The 17,039-nt window shown below is 41.6% G+C and overlaps 1 protein-coding gene across 1 annotated transcript in view; it reads left to right on the top strand.

Annotated features, from left to right (window-relative positions):
• The window catches only part of LOC307187811 (uncharacterized protein), a gene marked incomplete at its 5' end in the record, with an annotated part of 41,235 nt that extends 24,196 nt beyond the window's left edge, over positions 1-17,039 (top strand). Inside the window, one exon of the mRNA XM_079924346.1 lies at positions 10,374-17,039. Coding sequence (XP_079780472.1) covers positions 10,374-10,535 — 162 coding nt within the window. The 3' untranslated portion in view covers positions 10,536-17,039. The remainder of the gene's footprint in view (positions 1-10,373) is intronic.

The following is a 17,039-nucleotide window of genomic DNA, read 5'->3' on the forward strand; positions in this document are numbered from 1 at the left end:
TTGTCGGAAATGCCTTTCTGGTTGTTCTCTTTTCCTCCTCTATTGTCCATATATTCCTCCACCTCATGCCTGGAAAATTGCAACAGGCTTATCCTTTGGCTCCCTGCTTCTCCTCCTGCCAGCTAACATCACTGCAGTGCTGCCTTTATCTTTTCATTCTCCTCCTCAAGAACCAGTATGGCTCTCTGTGCTTATCAGACCGTGGGCACAAATCTCTGAGTCCAGCTTTGAAGGCCTTCTGTAATTTACATGGACTTTGTCCATTCAATTTGATGGGCCACTACGCTCCCAACACGAAATTTTTATCCCCAAGGGGTAGTTCTGTCTTTACTTTGAAACCAAGGGCCACACTATGCTTTCATTTCCTTTTTTAAATTGTGTGGGGTTTTTTTTTTTCTGGTATTTCTACTCTTTTTTTGGTCTTTTGTGCCGTTTGCTTAGTTTCAACTTTTCCCAATTATTTCATTATATTGTTATTCTATCACTTATTACCATTCTCCTCCCCACCCCTTTTTTTCCTGCTACCCTCCCTCCTGGGCATCACATTCTCCTCCAATCTCTCCTGGTTGCTCTTTCATCTTGCTCCACGGCAAATCATATTGGGAACTTCCCTTTCCTGCTCTTTTGATTTATTTTGCCGTTTCCTGGGTCACTGGTCTTCCCCTTTTTTTCCTCCTTGTTGTGCTGCAAAATATTTTCAAGCAACTTCCCCAAAATGAGCATGTTAAGAAATAAATGTTCCAAGTTCTTGCATGTCTGAAAATGTCTTCATTCTACTTTCACACTTAATTGTGTTTGTCTGGATACAATATTCTAGTTTATAATCATGTTACCAAAGAGCTTGGTATCTGTTTCCTCACCGTGTGTTAGTACCTGAGTTTCTGATAAGAAGTTTGATGTCAGTCTGACTCTCGTTCTTCTGTAATGTGGAAGATGAATTCCTACTATTTCACTACTGTCAAGTCAAATCCTAACAATCCATTTTTCCATTTTAAACCTGAGCCCCACAGGTCTGTGTTCTGCTTTTAATGCTAACTTATGGTATTTCAGAGATGGACTTTGAAAATATAGAAAAAAGTCTAGTAAAGAGATGAAGAAAATGTTTCTTCTCTACTGCAGCTACAAAGGGAGAGGCATTCTTCCTCATCTTAAAACTTGGTCAAGGGATCTGATGAGGAAGGTGGTAAATGTGTACTCTCACAAGGACACCATTCTTGTTTCCTATGTGGTATGAAGTCTTGTACAAATATTCATAACTGTTACCAGCTCATTCTCTTCTCTCTAATATAAATCTATCATTGGAATTATTATGTGAGCAAAGGAGTCTTGTAGATGCTAGAGATTTTAAAAATTATTGCCATGTCATGTGAACATAACCTTCAGTGATACCTGTTTTACTTGTTATGGTTTGTAAGGATAGTCTTATTTGTTGTCCTGGTGATAATGTTGTAGTTGACACCTGTGTGTCAAGTGGTGTAAACATTATCAGAAGAGGATTCTTGGCTCTCTCCTCTTCCTATTTGCATAATGGACAAATAAGTCTACTTTGCTAGAGTCCTTAGTATGACGAAGAGTTTGAGTCTTGTCCATTTACATTTCCACATGGTTGTATATTCAGTTGTTTCAGCACCATGGAACACAGCGACAATTTCTCAAACCAAGAGTTAGTTTTTTTTTAATTTAATTTAATTTTATTAATTAATTTATTTATTTGTTTTTGGCTGTGTTGGGTCTTTGTTGCTGTGCACGGGCTTTCTCTAGTTGCGGTGAGCTGAGGCTACTCTGCGTTGTGCTGCACGGGCTTCTCATTGCAGTGGCTTCTCTTATTGCAGAGCACGGGCTCTAGGCACCTGGGCTTCAGGAGTTGCGGCTCGCAGCCTCTAGAGCACAGGCTCAGTAGTTGTGGCGCACGGGCTTAGTTGCTCCATGGCATGTGGAATCTTCCCAGACCACGGCTCGAACCTGTGTCCCCTGCATTGGCAGGCGGATTCTTAACCACTGTGCCACCAGGGAAGCCCCAAAAGTTAGTTTTATAAGATATTTTGCTTCTAATACCTGAGTACTATTCAAAACCTGTCACCTACAGCAGAAACTAACACACCATTGTAAAGCAATTATACTCCAATAAAGATGTTAATAAAAAAAAAGTCACCTTTTCAGTGTTCCTTGCAACATATTTGTATCATTTCAGTGTCCTTCAGGAAGTTTGGGAGGGGAGAGGAATATTGAACAACAATATAAAAATGCAAAGTGGGGCTTCCCTGGTGGCGCAGTGGTTGAGGGTCCGCCTGCTGATGCAGGGGACGTGGGTTCGTGCCCCGGTCTGGGAGGATCCCACATGCCGCGGAGCTGCTGGGCCCGTGAGCCATGGCCGCTGGGCCTGTGCGTCCTGAGCCTGTGCTCCGCAACGGGAGGGGCCCCAACGGTGAGAGGCCCGCGTACCGCAAAAAAAAAAAAAAAAAAAAGCTAAGTGGCAGTACCTTTAATTTAAAAAAATGTTACCCCCTGCCTCCAGACACACAAATATTCTAGAATATTCTTCTAAATATGGTAAAAATCTTCCTACCAACACCAAAATTATTCTCTGTATTACCATAACATTAAATCTTTACTAAATCTATTATTCTATAGAGTAATCAGTTCTAGGACATAGAACAATAGAAAAAAATTATATTGTGGAAAAGGAACTTTCCTTAGATCCATGTGAAGCTCCATATCATAATTGAAAGTGCTCAAATAGATAATAGATAAGCAGAACAGAATAGAGTCCAGAAATAGGCCCGCATATAGAAGATCACTTGATTTATCACAAAGGTGCCAATGAAATTCATGGGGGAAGGAGAGACTTTTTAATATATGGTACTGGTTCAAAGGGTATTTGCATTTTAAAATTGGATAGATATTATCAAATTATTCACCAGAAAACTAACACTAATTTATACTCACCAACATGGCTGAAGAGCACTTCATGGCCTAATCATATAAATATTCAAGGATGTTTGCAAAGAATGGATATTCTGTTTATTGAGCACAAAGTACTCTTTCTGTATAATGCAATTCCTTCATTATTCAAGTGACAGGTATTTCCTAGATGCCTCCTATATTCTAGGTACTGCTTTAGGCCCTGGGGACTTGGCTGAAGGCAAAGTACCTGCTTTTTTGGAGCTTACATTCTTGGCGGGGTGGGAGGAGGGTGCGGAGAGATAATAAACAGATACAAAAAATATAATTTTATAGGGTTCTAAGTTGTATGAGGGAAAAACCCAACAGGGCAAGGGGTTAGAGAGACTAGGGGTGAGGGCTCTAGTTCAGATAGGAGAGTCAGGGAAGACCTCTCTGCAGAGGTAAGAAGGAGGCGGCCAAGCAAAGTTAAAGGGGAAGGTGTGTGTCCAGGCAGAAGCTCAGCAAGTAGAAAGGCCCCAGGTCAGGAAAGTGCTTGGTGTGGGAGAGACTCCAAGAGAGACTAATGTGGCTGGAGAGTGTAGGAGAGATGCTCACAGAAGTAGGCAGGGGCTGGTTCGTGCTGACCTTGTTGGCCATAGCAACGTTTAGATTTTATTCCAGTATAATAGGAAGCTGTTGAAGCTGTGGGATCCTCCCAGACCCTTCAGCACTGATGTGGCATGATCTGATTAATACTTATAGAAGATAATTTTGATTGCTCTGGGAAAATGAATTGGAGGGGAAAGAAATGGGGCAAAAAGACCTTTAGTTGTGGCCAGAGGGACAGTAGTTTGGACTAGGTGGTAGCTGGGGAAGTGTTGAAATGTGACCAAAATTGGGACATACCTGGATGTTATAACAGTTAGGACTTGCTGACGGTTTGGCTATCAGGGGTTGGGTGGGGCTGGGGGAAGAAGGGAGTCAAGGATGACTCCTAGATTTGGGGCCTAAACAACTGGGTCAGTGGCAGTGCTGCCAACTGAGACAGAGATGATTGAAGGAGACAGTGGGGGGCACTGGAAGAAAAACCTTGGTGTGTATGAGTGGAACAACCCAATGCCCATCAATAGGTGAAAGGATAAACAAAATGTAGTATATCCATACAATGAAATATTATTCAGCTGCGAAAAGAAATGACATACTGATACCTGTTACAACACGGCTGAACCTTGAAAACATTATACTAAGTGAAAAGGAACCAGACAAAAAAGCCCACATACTGTATGACTCCATATCTATGAAATATCCAGAATAAGCAAATCTATAGAGTCAGAAAATAGATTAGTGTTTGCCAGGGACTCAGTGTGGGAGGAGGAACTGGAGAGTGACTGCTTAATGGAGGTTTCCATTTGGGGTGATGAGAAAGTTCTGAAGCTAGACAATAGAGGGGGCTGCACAACATTGTGAATATACTAAATGCTATGGAATTTTATACTTTAAAATGGCGACAGTGGTAACTGTTATTTGTATTTTACCACGGTAAAAAAATCTGAGACAACAACAAAAATTTTAGGATGTATGTAGGGAAACTCAAGAGTTTAGTTTGGGACATGTTAAATGTGAAATGCCTATTAGATATTCAAGTAGAGCTAGATAAAGGAAGCTGGAGCTCAGGGGAAAGTTCAGGACTGGAGAAATAAATCTGGGAGTCATTAGCATAGGGATGATATTTAAAGACTGAGAATTGGGTGAGAACTGCCATCTAGGCAGTGTAGGGAGAGAAGAAAGGAAAGACTGAGCCTGGACTGCCTTGATACTGGTCAGGAATAGGAGGAGGAGCCAGCAAAACAGGGTGGGCACACTGCTCCACAAAGGGTGGGAAAGTAGGAGAATGTGGTATCTCTGGGGCTCGGGTAGAGAGCATTTTGGGGAGAGGCGCACCAAGTGTCAATTACCGTTGAGAGATGGAGTAAAATGAAGACCGTTGGATTTTGTGCGTTGGAAATCCCTGTGATCTTTACAAAGTTGTTTGTAGTTCTAAGTGGTTTTATGCATTACTCAAATATACTAGCTTAAAATATTTTTTTGGTCTATTAATTTCTCCAATAGATATATTAAAATTTTCCACCATCAATATAGATTGATCGGTTTTTATTTCTCCTTGTTGAATTTTAAAATTCTGTATTAAGAGTATTTGTTCTTGACTCTCATGTCTTGTTAGTGAATTGTGATTTTTATCACTTGAAAATAGCCTTCTTTCCTTTTAATTGTAATGGCATATGTAGCTGGACTTTTTTTTTTACTCCAAATTAAAACTTGGTTTTTTAATATGGGAACTTAACTCATTCACATTTTGTATTGTTAATATGTTCAAATACACTCATGTTTTCTTGGCTTATGTTTTCTATTCAGGTGTTTTTGTTTTTTTCTGTTTCTTCTTGCTGTCTTTTGTTTGAGCAAGTTTTCTTTATTCCATTTTCTTCAGGGGTTGGCAAAGTTATGAGCTCAGTTTTGGTTATTTAGATAGTTAACTTAAAATTTGAACTCTCATGGTTCTACATGTTTTTTATCAGCATCTAGAATTAATCCACCTTCATGTCTTCCCATTAAACAAGAAATTTTTACTCTGACTTCCTCCTTTTGCCTCTATAGGTGTAAGCAATTTACCAAATTAGTTTTATTCTAGTTAAGTTTTACTTTTTGTTTTGACTCAGTTTTTTCCTTTTACTCCATATTATCTTTTTCTTTGGGTTACCTTTTGTCATTGTTCTTTTGTTCGAGTGCATTTTTGAGAGCCATAATTATTTTAGAGATAGTGTGATTGTGGCAAAACTCCTGAATCCTTGTGTGTTAAAAATGTCTCCAATTTGCTCTCACAGTTGATTGTGCATTTCCCTTGGTATAGATTTCTAGGTACAAAATCATTTTTCTTTCAGAATTTGGAATGTATTACACAGGTGTCTTTAGCACCCAACATTGCTGATGAGAAGTCTGATGCTAATCTGCTTCTTCTCTGATCATAAGTAACAGAAACTGGCTCTGGCTAATTTGTGCAGAAAAATAATTTGTTGGCAGGCTATTGGGTAGCTCACAGAATTACCTAGAAGGCTGAAAATCAGGCTTGGAAAGCCAGCAGGAACCAAGGGGGCAACAACCAAGGATACTTTGTAGGAACAGTCTGGTTAGGTCATTGCCACCAGTCTTTGTGGGTATCACTCCAGATTCAGGTCCTGGGTGGAACAGCTAACACTCAAATTGCCAAACCTGAAAGCGGGGTTATTTGCCAGGCGCCCAATAACCACATGTGGTAGGCAGAAAAATGGTCCCAAAGATGTCCATGGCCTAATGCTTGGAACCTGTGAACGTTCCCTTAAATGGCAAAGGGACTACGCAGATGTGATTAAGTTAGTTTGATTAGCCTGGATTATCCAGGTGGGCCCAATTACATGATTCCTTAAAAGTAGAGAAGCTCTCCCACCTGTGATCAGAGGGAGCTGTGACTAATACAGAAGGGTCAGAGAGTTGCTGTCTCTGAGGATGGAGGAAGGCGGCCATGAGCTAAGATATATGATGGCTGTTGGTAGCTGGAAAATGCAAAACACAAATTCTCCCCTAGTCTCCAGAAAGGAGTGCTGACACCTTGAGCTTAGCCCTGGACTTCTGATCTACAGAACGGTAAAGTAATAAATTTGTGCTGTTTTAAGCCACCGTTTGTGGAAAATCGTTATGGCAGCAATAGAAAACCAATACACCACACATTTGTAGTATTTCTTTGTCTTGATACTAAAGCCAGGAAGGCCTCACTCTGGCGGCAACCTGTGAGCATTTTGTTCCTTGCAGAGCTACCTTGTCATCTAACACTTCCTCTTGGGTGCTCGCTTCCTATCCCCCTCTGTCCCTGTGAAAACACTCCTGATGGCTTCTTTCTGCTAGTTCAGGGGCAGGGGAAGGCTATTGGGCCCCATGTTCTGAATACAGTGCTTTTTTTTAAATATATAAATTTATTTGTTTTTGGCTGCATTGGGTCTTCATTACTGTGCACGGACTTTTCTCTAGTTGTGGCGAGCGGGGGCTACTCTTCGTGGTGGTGCGCTGGCTTCTCATTGCGGTGGCTTCTCTTGTTGCGGAGCATGGGCTCTAGGTGCTCGGGCTTCAGTAGTTGTAGCCTGCGGGCTCAGTAGTGCATGGGCTTAGCTGCTCCACGGCATGTGGGATCTTCCCGGACCAGGGATCGAACCCGTGTGCCCTGCATTGGCAGGAGGATTCTTAACCACTGTGCCACCAGGGAAGCCCCTGAATACAGTTTTTTTTTTTTTTTTTTGCGGTACGCAGGCCTCTCACTGTTGTGGCCTCTCCCGCTGCGGAGCACAGGCTCCGGACGCGCAGGCTCAGCGGCCACGGCTCACGGGCCCAGCCGCTCCGCGGCACGCGGGATCCCCCCGGACCAGGGCACGAACCCGCGTCCCCTGCATCGGCAGGCGGACTCTCAACCACTGCGCCACCAGGGAAGTTCTTTAATATATTATCCTGCTGGTTGATTCAGAGCCTTCTGTATTATTGTAAATGTCTCTCTGAGTATGGAAACTCTGGATTTGCTCTTTCCATTATTTTAATCATTTATTTGGTTTGTTTTCTGCAGCCAGTTTGGGGATGTGATTTTTCCTCACTCTTGTAAATGTTGATTAACTTTTATCTTTTAAGTATTTCAGAACTTTCTGATAATAGTGCCTTTTCCTGTTTATCAGTACCATGTGAATTTCTTTGGGGCTTCCCTGGTGGTGCAGTGGTTAAGAACCCGCCTGCTAATGCAGGGGATATGGGTTCGAGCCCTAGTCAGGGAAGATCCCACATGCCATGGAGTGACTAAGCCTGTGCGCCACAACTACTGAAGCCCGCACGCCTAGAGCCTGTGCTCTGCAACAAGAGAAGCCACGGCAATGAGAAGCCCGTGCATCACAACAAAGAGTAGCCTCCGCTCGCTGCAGCTAGAGAAAGCCCGCGCGCAGCAACGAGGATCCAAAGCAGCCAAAAATAAATAAATTTTAAAAAATTAAAAAAAAGAAAACAGTAAATAAATTAATCCTTTAAAAACAAACAAAAAAACAACATTTTGCACCTGTCATTGTAAGAAAATTTGGGTGGAAGGGGACATGATCTTATGAGCTCATTTCACCATCTTGATCCAATTGTTGCCTATTACTTAGGCTGATTATTCTGAACCCGGGGCTCAGACAGAATCTGAAGGACTAGAAAGTTCCCTGAAGAGTGGGCTGTGTGGTCTAGTCTCAGCAGCATGGAGGCCCAGGAGGAAGCCAATGGAACACAGGGGTTGGGAGGGCCCAGGTGGGGGTTGGGGAAGCCCTTTGACAGGAAAAGACAAAACAGACCTGAGTTCAAACCCTGATTTTGCCCCTTTCCAACTATGTAAGCTTAAGCAAATTTAGCCTCTGTGAACTTCAGTTTCTTCACTTTAAAATGGTGATAACACCAGCTATCAGACAAGGTTGCTCTAAGAATTAAATGAGACAATATTGGTAAAGTGCTTTTCATAGGCTTGGCATTTAATAATAATGGGTATTTGCTGAGTGCTTTTACCTGGATTAATCTTGTTTAATCCTGATTTTTAAACCTGTTACACAGATCAGGAAACTGAGGTGTAGAGAATTAAGTAAGCTGCTTAAGGCTGTAATCAAAAAGTGGCAGAGGAGGGATTTGAACCTGGGCAGTCTGGCTGACATCTCTGCACACACACATCATGCTACAGGTTACCCCCATGGGTGAGGGCTATTGGGCTGAGTGCTCTCCTCTGGTGTTTAAAATTTCCTGTGTGGTTTTGGTGGAGGGAGCCAGATTAATTTTAGGAATTAGGAAGGGATTGAGTCAGCAAGAGAGGATTAAGTGGCCCCAGTAATAGGCAAGCTGGAGCTGGTAGGTCATTGTAGGTTACTGTTTAGTATCCAAGTTTGTTGGCTTATTTGCTTTTATTATGTACTTATTTTGTGGAGGTAACACACAATACGTAACAGTAATGTGCACATATCTTAAAGGCACAGCTCAATGAATTTTCACACGTATTTACACCTGTGTAATCACCATCCAGATCAAGCTATAGAATATTTCTAGCCCCCTAGAATATTTCTAGCCCCCTAGAAGGCTCCCCTGTGCTCCCTCCCAGTCAATACCTGGCCAAAGGTTAGTAGTACTAACCTCTGTCATTATGGGTCAGTTTAGTCTGTTTTGCACTTCATATAATCAAACATATGGTTTCTGTTCTCTCATATCTGGCTTCTTTCACTCAGTCTGTTTATTTTGATAAAGAACCAGATGCTTTGGATCTGTGAGCAGATGACTACATTCCATGAGCAGGTAGCTAAGCTCCGAGCGTTACCCCAAGGGCTCTGTACACAAGTACAGCCTTTTGTGCATCTCAGTAGCCAGCTGTGGGAGATGGGAAAGAGAAGGAAAACTTGCCCAGGCAGGGCTGCCACTGGCTCCACACCTGAAGGCTCTCAGGACGCCCTGGGCTCAAGGGTAAACGTTCTAGGTATGCTATGGCTATGAAGTGAATGTTAGTTCCTTTCCTCTTTCTGGGATTCCCCATGAGTCAGGTTTTGAGATGGGACAGCTGCCTGAGTTTGGTTGAGGGTGGCACGTTCTTTGCCCTTTTGCAGCTATAGTGGTGCATTGGAAAACTCTGAATTGTTCTACACACTTGGATGCAAGTAATGTCCACACCTCTCTCCAGCCTCTGGGAACCCATCTTCTCAGGGTAGGGGCATAGCTGTCTTACCTGTGAAACATTGCCTTCCATCTCCTCCCTTTTTAGGGTAATTCCAGCTTCTTTTCTTGAAAAGACAATAATTCTCCAAGTCTGTAAATTAAAAAAAAAAGACTTCCCTGGTGGTGCAGTGATTAAGACCCTGTGCTCCCAATGCAGGGGGCCCGGGTTCCATCCCTGGTTGGGGAACTAGATCCCACATGCATGCTGCAACTAAGAGTTCGAATGCCACGACTAAGGAACCCTCAAGCCACAACTAAGACCTGGTGCAACCAAATAAATAAAAAAAAAATAAAGTAAGTCTGGCTTTTTCCGGTTCTTAACCACAAAGAAGCTCTTAAAGCTCTTACAACTGAGCATAAAAGGGTCCTGTGCCTCAGAACAAAAAGCCAGGTTTCCTTCCAGAGAGGAAAGGAAGGGCGAAATCACCTTTCCCTCTACCAAGTAAGTCTCCAATAGAAGTAAGAACAAGGCACAAATGACTACATCAGTAATCTCTCCGGTCCCACAGCACTGGGTTCCAAATCTGCCCTCTGAGACTAACCATGGGGAAAACCTGGCAAAATCGCACTCTAATCATCTCAGCCCCAGTTTTTTCTGCTACAAAATGGTGACGATACCAACCTTGCAAAGTTGTTGTCATTGGTAAATTAGCTATTTGTAAAGCTCCATACTTAGGGTCCTAATGAGTGTATTTTCTTTTTTTCTACAGGAGGAATCACCTGCTTGTATGGAAGTAGGAACAGCTGAACTGGGTGGCCTGGATTACAGGGCTCCAAGAACAGAGAAGCGATGCACTTTGCCAGGTAGTTGGGAAGCAGGCTGGAGCTCAGAAAGGCTTTTCTCCCTTTTCTTTATGGTTCCAAGCAGGTAAGTGATATGACTTAGGAGGTACTGCGAGGTGGCCCTGTACTCTCAACATAGTGCCCGAACCTGACTGATCATTAGAATTTCATGGAGAGTTTAAAAACATTCCTACCCAGCCACTTACTTTCTCCCACTCTGGCTGAGAATCTGATTCAGGAAAAAAAAAAATCCCCAGGTGATTCTGCTGACTAGTAAGGTTTAGAGACCTGTTCTAAAATATATTCTTGCCTGAAAGTCCAATAGTTTATTTATTTTTTCAGCTTTGAGGAAAGTCTTTAATATCATTGCCCCACACAGTGAATTTGGGTAAAAGAGGAAACAGATGGAACTTTAACAGGCAAGTCTGGAGCCTGAAGCTTCATGGGAGCCCCTGGCACCAAATAGAAGTGTAACAGGTCACCTGCACCCTTTCATGGCATTAAGAACAGAAACGCAGTGCATGGGTCTTGAGTTTTAGGAAAGTCCAATAGTTTAAAACATTTCCATATTATCTCAGTGGGGGGCATAAAAAATAGGACTGGGGGAGTCATGAGTCACCTTGACTACCCCGAAGGAAAAAACTTTTGTGGAACTGTCTAGATTACATGAACCTTTATCACATACATTGTAAAGCCTACGTCTTGATTTCTGTGACAAAATTTTCATCAGGGTAGAAGAACAAAGCTTACCAGTACCTTGTTCAAGCAATTGGTACGACCCTCATTTCCAAACACTAACTAAACTGTACGTGTAATTGGGAATTTTTATTACATTAAAGTAAATTAGAATGATCAGGCATATTTTTCTCTTCTCTGTAGCCCCTCCTTAGCTTGTTATTGAAGGCATATTAATAACTACCTCTCTAGGATGCAGCTGCTGAGCATTCTGATGAGAGAGAACGTAAGGATGATAGATCCTTAGGACTGTGAGCTGGTAGCTGAGAACGTCCATTAGAAGTAGTTAGAATCCTAACTGCTAGATTAGGTCAGCACACGGAGAGAACGGGAATTAGAATTCTGATGGAAGATGGCTTTGGGGGATCAAACAAATCTAAAATTCTAGTAGTGTTTTATTACATATTGCTGTGATTGAAACCTTAATTTCGGAATTTATAATTGAATTTGGGAGCATTGAAAATTTAGAGAGAGGGCAGAAATGAGAAAGGCTCAGGGAAGCCAGAGGACGTGGGCACAATACAAGCTCAGGTGGGAGATGAAGAGGGATGGAGTCAGAAAGTAAGAAGATTGTAGAAGGGAGAACAACACCAAAAATAACAATTATTTCCTTCAACCCTTTATGGTCCTTGCTGGGCAATTCCCATTCCAATTTTTCCCGACCTCTTGTTATTATTTCGTCCTGGTAAAAGGGAGAACCAAACTAGTTTCTTGAGGTAGTCTCAAGATCATTTAAGTAGAAGTCTAGGAGATGCTTAGATATAGCCAGGAAAATACCTACATGTATCAGATCACAGCTTTGCCCTGTATTGTTTAGATGCCTTATTGGGGGCGGTGCTCATGGAACTTTTGCAAACCATCTGGAGTTTGGAGGGTGTCTTCATCACTCATAGTTTTGAGAATTTGAATCCTGTCTGTGCTGTTCAGTGTATGTGTGTGTTGCATTTGTTTTTTTGAATTTGAATTCCTATTGGAACAAAACTGGCTTATTGCTGTGAAGAGGTTTGATTTTTGGTTTTGCTGTACTTATAGAAAGCAAATGAAGTCTAAAAATTAAGTTTCTTGGTTCTAAGTGCACCAGATTTATACCTTCTCAAAATGAACGGAGGCTTTATTGATAGTGAGTAAATGACTATAAATCTTCATAGCATGTCATTCCTCCCACTTTAACTTCCACCTATGCTCCCACTGGGTAATTTATTTTTTTTTGACTGTGTCAGGTCTTAGTTGTGGCACACAGGCTCCAGGGCACGTGGACTCTAGTTGAGGCTCTTGAGCTCAGTAGTTGTGGCAAACAGGCTTAGTTGCCCCATGGCATGTGGGATCTTAGTTCCCTGACCAGGGATGGAACCCGCGTCCCCTGCATTGCAAGGCGGATTCTTTATCACTGGACCATCAGGGAAGTCCCCCCACTGGGTTATTTTGAGGCATCTGAAGTAAATCTCAGATGTCATTTCGTTTCTGCTGTAAGCATTTCAGCATGTGTCTCTAAAAGATATGGACTCTTTTTAAAAACATAACTGCATATTTGGATTAAGTGACTAGCAAAATAAAAAGGGATGCTTGCAAAACAAAATATAACCACAATACCTTTATAACTCCCCAAAATATTGATAAAATTTCCTTAGTATCAAATATCTAATCAGGTTTAAATTTCCTGCATCATTTTTGGATTTTGCTGATTATTTCACTGAGATGTTGCTTAACAAATTCCTGTTTCCTGTACATCCTATAAGCTGAGTGTTAGATCTGGAAGTTTAATCTGACTTGGCTTGGTTTTTTTGGCAAGAACACTTCATATGTGGCATTATATAATTCCGTAGGAAACATATGATGGTAACAGGCATTAATTATCATTGTCTAGAAGATTGTACATTTTTGACCGCCCTCAACTCAACCATCAAGCTATACACACCCTTAGACACACCTCACATATACCCTCTCCTTTTTACTGTTTTTTTTTTTTTTCTCATCTCTAAAAACACCATTGTCTATTAACCATCACTGCAGATCCCTGCAGGTCAGGGTGTTCTGCCTGATACTCCACACTCGCTGTTAATTATGATAATTATGTATACTTTGCATCTGATGCTTACGTGTTGCCACTGGCATCTGTTATCCTGAAATCTTACTCTTCCCATTGACACTAGGAAGATTAATTTTGTAAAAGCACCTATGACTGTTTTTTGTTTATTTGTTTTGTTTTTATTTTATTGAAGTATAGTTTTTTAATTTATACATCTTTATTGGAGTATAATTGCTTCACAATGCTGTTATTTCTATTGTACAACAAAGTAAATCAGCCATGTGCATAGTTGGTTTAAATGTTGTATTTTTTTCTCATTAGTTACCTATTTTATACATAGTATCAATAGTGTACTGTTTTAACTGATTAGAAAATCGTTACTTGATTGTAAACTCATCTCACAGACATAATCTCCTTGGAAAATAATCAGAAGGTTCCATTAACTTTCAATATATGTAAATAAACATTCTCTCAGTTCCCACCTATGGTGATATTGTTGGTTGTCTATTCAACTGCCATCCCTCTCACCCTTTTCATGTGCTGACAGAGAGCCCACTTCCCATTAAAGAGGCTGACCACTTTCCAAAGTGCCTGGTTTCTGGGAAACTCTTTCTTTCCCTCTTTATGAGGATACTGTCATCTTTGGTTCTTTACATGGGGTGTGAGGTTGTTATTTGGTGCTGCAATGACCGTCCTCTGACCATAGGGAGCAGGCTAAAGGATTAACACCAATGTGCCCAGGATGATGGGATGGAAATGTGGGAAGAATCCAGATGCTCAGTAAGTCACTGAGCCCCTGAAATAGCCAACCTTGCAAATGCCATACCTCCAGACTTCTTATGTGAGATTATAAAAAAGGGGTATTTCACCCACTTTTCATTGATCATTTGCAGCTATAAACAACACACCAGGTATATTCAGATACACTTCTTTTGTGTTTCTGCTTACTATTTAAAGCCCTGATGTAGGGAAAAAAACCCTATAGACTTTGACCTTGAGTTTCCTATAAAATCAAAGTCTCTCTTAACCACTCTAATAGAGCTAAAATGGTGATACACATAGCATAAATCATTGAATCATCAAAATAAACTTGTTTTGATGTCATTTTAAAAAAATAAAATCAGTTTTTTGATAAGATACAAGTTGAAAAAGCATACAGTAACTTAAAAGTGGAGATAGAGGCCTAAATGTTCTATGTTGGTGATAGGAATTAGAGTTGAAATATTTTCCAAGGCTCATTCTCAAAGCACATAACTAAGAGTTGACTTTGAGTGTTGGCAACAAAGGGAGACTTTTCTCCTATTACATTATGCTGGACATAATACTTGTATTAAGCAGGAGAACTGGAATTTCTGAATCTCCTCCTTTGCAGCAAAACAATTCCCAAGTTTCAAATTGAATGCACAAGATTAGCAGGCAGAGTGATGAGGATTTAATTTTTAAAAATAGTATGATGTTTGAAATCTGTCTAAGCAGCAGCTATAGAACCAAACACGTGAAGGATAGCTATGAGCTGTCTGTGCTTGCTGCTGCTTGTGTTTTTTTTAAATTGAGATATAATTGACATATAACAGTATGCTCCTGCCTGTACTTTGCATTCCCAGACTGTTATTTGGAAGCAAAGCTTCATTGATTTTTGGTCAGTAGATTGCACCTTTGTCCTTGCAGACAAGGTGATGACAGCAAGTAGTTCCATGAAACCCTTGGTAACAGACCTTCTTTGTGCTGTGTGAGGAAGCCCTGGCTCATAAGTGGATGACATCAGCAGGCTTCCACCCACTCCTCTGGATCCCTCAGTGTACAGACTCATTGGTAATGACTTGCACTCTGAACAGCTGCCGGTCTCACTGCCTTCATTCACTGTGAAGATGGTGATCATACATCCCAGATTTCAAATAATCTGTCCTGTTTTCAGACCATGTGTCAGGCTATCTGCCCTTGTGTCTGATTAGGAAAATATGATCACCTTAATTATGGCACAACCCCTTCCAACTTCTCTGCCTGCTTGGAGGTTTTCCCAACATGTCTCGTTGTTTGGGATACCTCTCAGGCGGTGTCCCTTCTCCTTCGCTAAATAAGCAAAATTACCCATGTGTTCAATGGAAATACCCTCCTTTAGGGATCCTGTCTAGAAGGGATTTCAACATAACCAGTACTTAGACACAGTAAGGCAGAGCCTACCTGCCTATGAAAAGCTACCTGATCAGAATTCTGAGTGAATTAAATGTCCATTAGCACAATAAAATTCAAAGCCTTTGAAAATGCATAAGGTGATACATTTAAGCAGGTGAGCATAGCTTATCTTGGAAAAGTCACTGAAAGGAAGAGGGCAGGGTTAGAATTCAGCTTTGGAGATGAGATAGGAGCAAAGGGTAACTTCAGAGCCCACTGGGGGCAGCCTTGCTGTCTATAGGTTGTGGGTCAGGCAGCAGGCTCACTGTTTACTCTGACATTGTGGCTTGGAGAACATAACAGCATCTCTGCTATCTTTGGTGTCCTTAATTCAGTGAGCCAGGTACACGAAAGGTGCTCAGGAGATACTTGTTGAACTGCATTGACAAGTAACTTTTTCTTTCATCACTGTGTTTGATACACGAGATACACTTGCAGCCATCTTTCTGGTTCAGAGTATCAAAGCTGGTCTGAAATGCCATAAAGAGTGTTTGTACTTAAGGATAGTTATGGGGGTAGGACTTTGATTTTCTGAAAAAAAATTTTTTTTTTTACCTATGTAGCCAGAATATTAGAAATAAAATTTAGGAGGGGACAGACAATCCTTGGGTGTAAGGAGATTGGTAATGGCTTGGGACAGCTGAATAAATATATTTATTTTGTTCCGTGCGTGGGCCTTACCCCTTTTCACAACTACCAGGTGTTTTATAGACACGTTTTTCTATGAAGTAGTCAAGCTGTAAACACATTGAATCCTGACTGATAGTCATGTCTTTAAAAAAAAAAAAAAAGAAACGAAAGGGAAAAGAGAAGCACTACTGTCATTCTCCTAATGGAAATATCTTTTGTCTCTGGAAGCACAGGACCAAGGGTGTGGACCATCACAGGGCCTTCACTCTACTTTCAACCCATCCTGATTATGGGCTTCCTGTAGGTCTGTCCCTCATATGTAACTGTGGTGCTCTGAGAGGAAACTCTGTACCCACTGCACCCCAAGCCCAATCTCACGTTTCTGTACAAAGAATGGTGGGTGCTCAGTAAATGTTTGTTGCGTAAAAAACATCAAGTATTTAGCAGTATTGGTGAACAGTGTAGCTTCTCCTTCATGTTCACAAGTTAAATCACAGGGTTAAATCTTTCACATCCAGGTGTCTTAGTATACAGATGTACACAGTAAGCGTTTATGTCTGAGTGAGCAGAGCAAGGGCCACATTCATGAATACCATGGGAGCCTGTGGTGTTAACCTTCCCCCCATATCACCAGCGCTGCCTGCTGAGCAACAGAGATGTTTTCCCTCTTCCTTTTTTTAAAAAAATAAATTTTATTTATTTATTTATTTTTGGCTGTGTTGGGTCTTCGTTGCTGCGCGCGGGTTTTCTCTAGTTGCGGCAAGCGGGGGCTACTCTCATTGCGGTGGCTTCTCTTGTTGTGGAGCATGGGCTCTAGGTGCGAGGGCTTCAGTAGTTGTGGCACATGGGCTCAGTAGTTGTTGCTCTAGAGCGCAGGCTCAGTAGTTGTGGCTCACGGGCTTAGTTGTTCTGCGACATGTGGGATCTTCCCGGACCAGGGCTCGAACCCGTGTCCCCTGCATTGGCAGGAGGATTCTTAACCACTGTGCCACCAGGAAAGTCCTCTCCCACTTCCTTTCAAGGTCTCACA

Source organism: Stenella coeruleoalba (genome assembly GCF_951394435.1).
Source record: "Stenella coeruleoalba genome assembly, chromosome: 6".
Classification (NCBI taxonomy): Eukaryota; Metazoa; Chordata; class Mammalia; order Artiodactyla; family Delphinidae; genus Stenella; species Stenella coeruleoalba.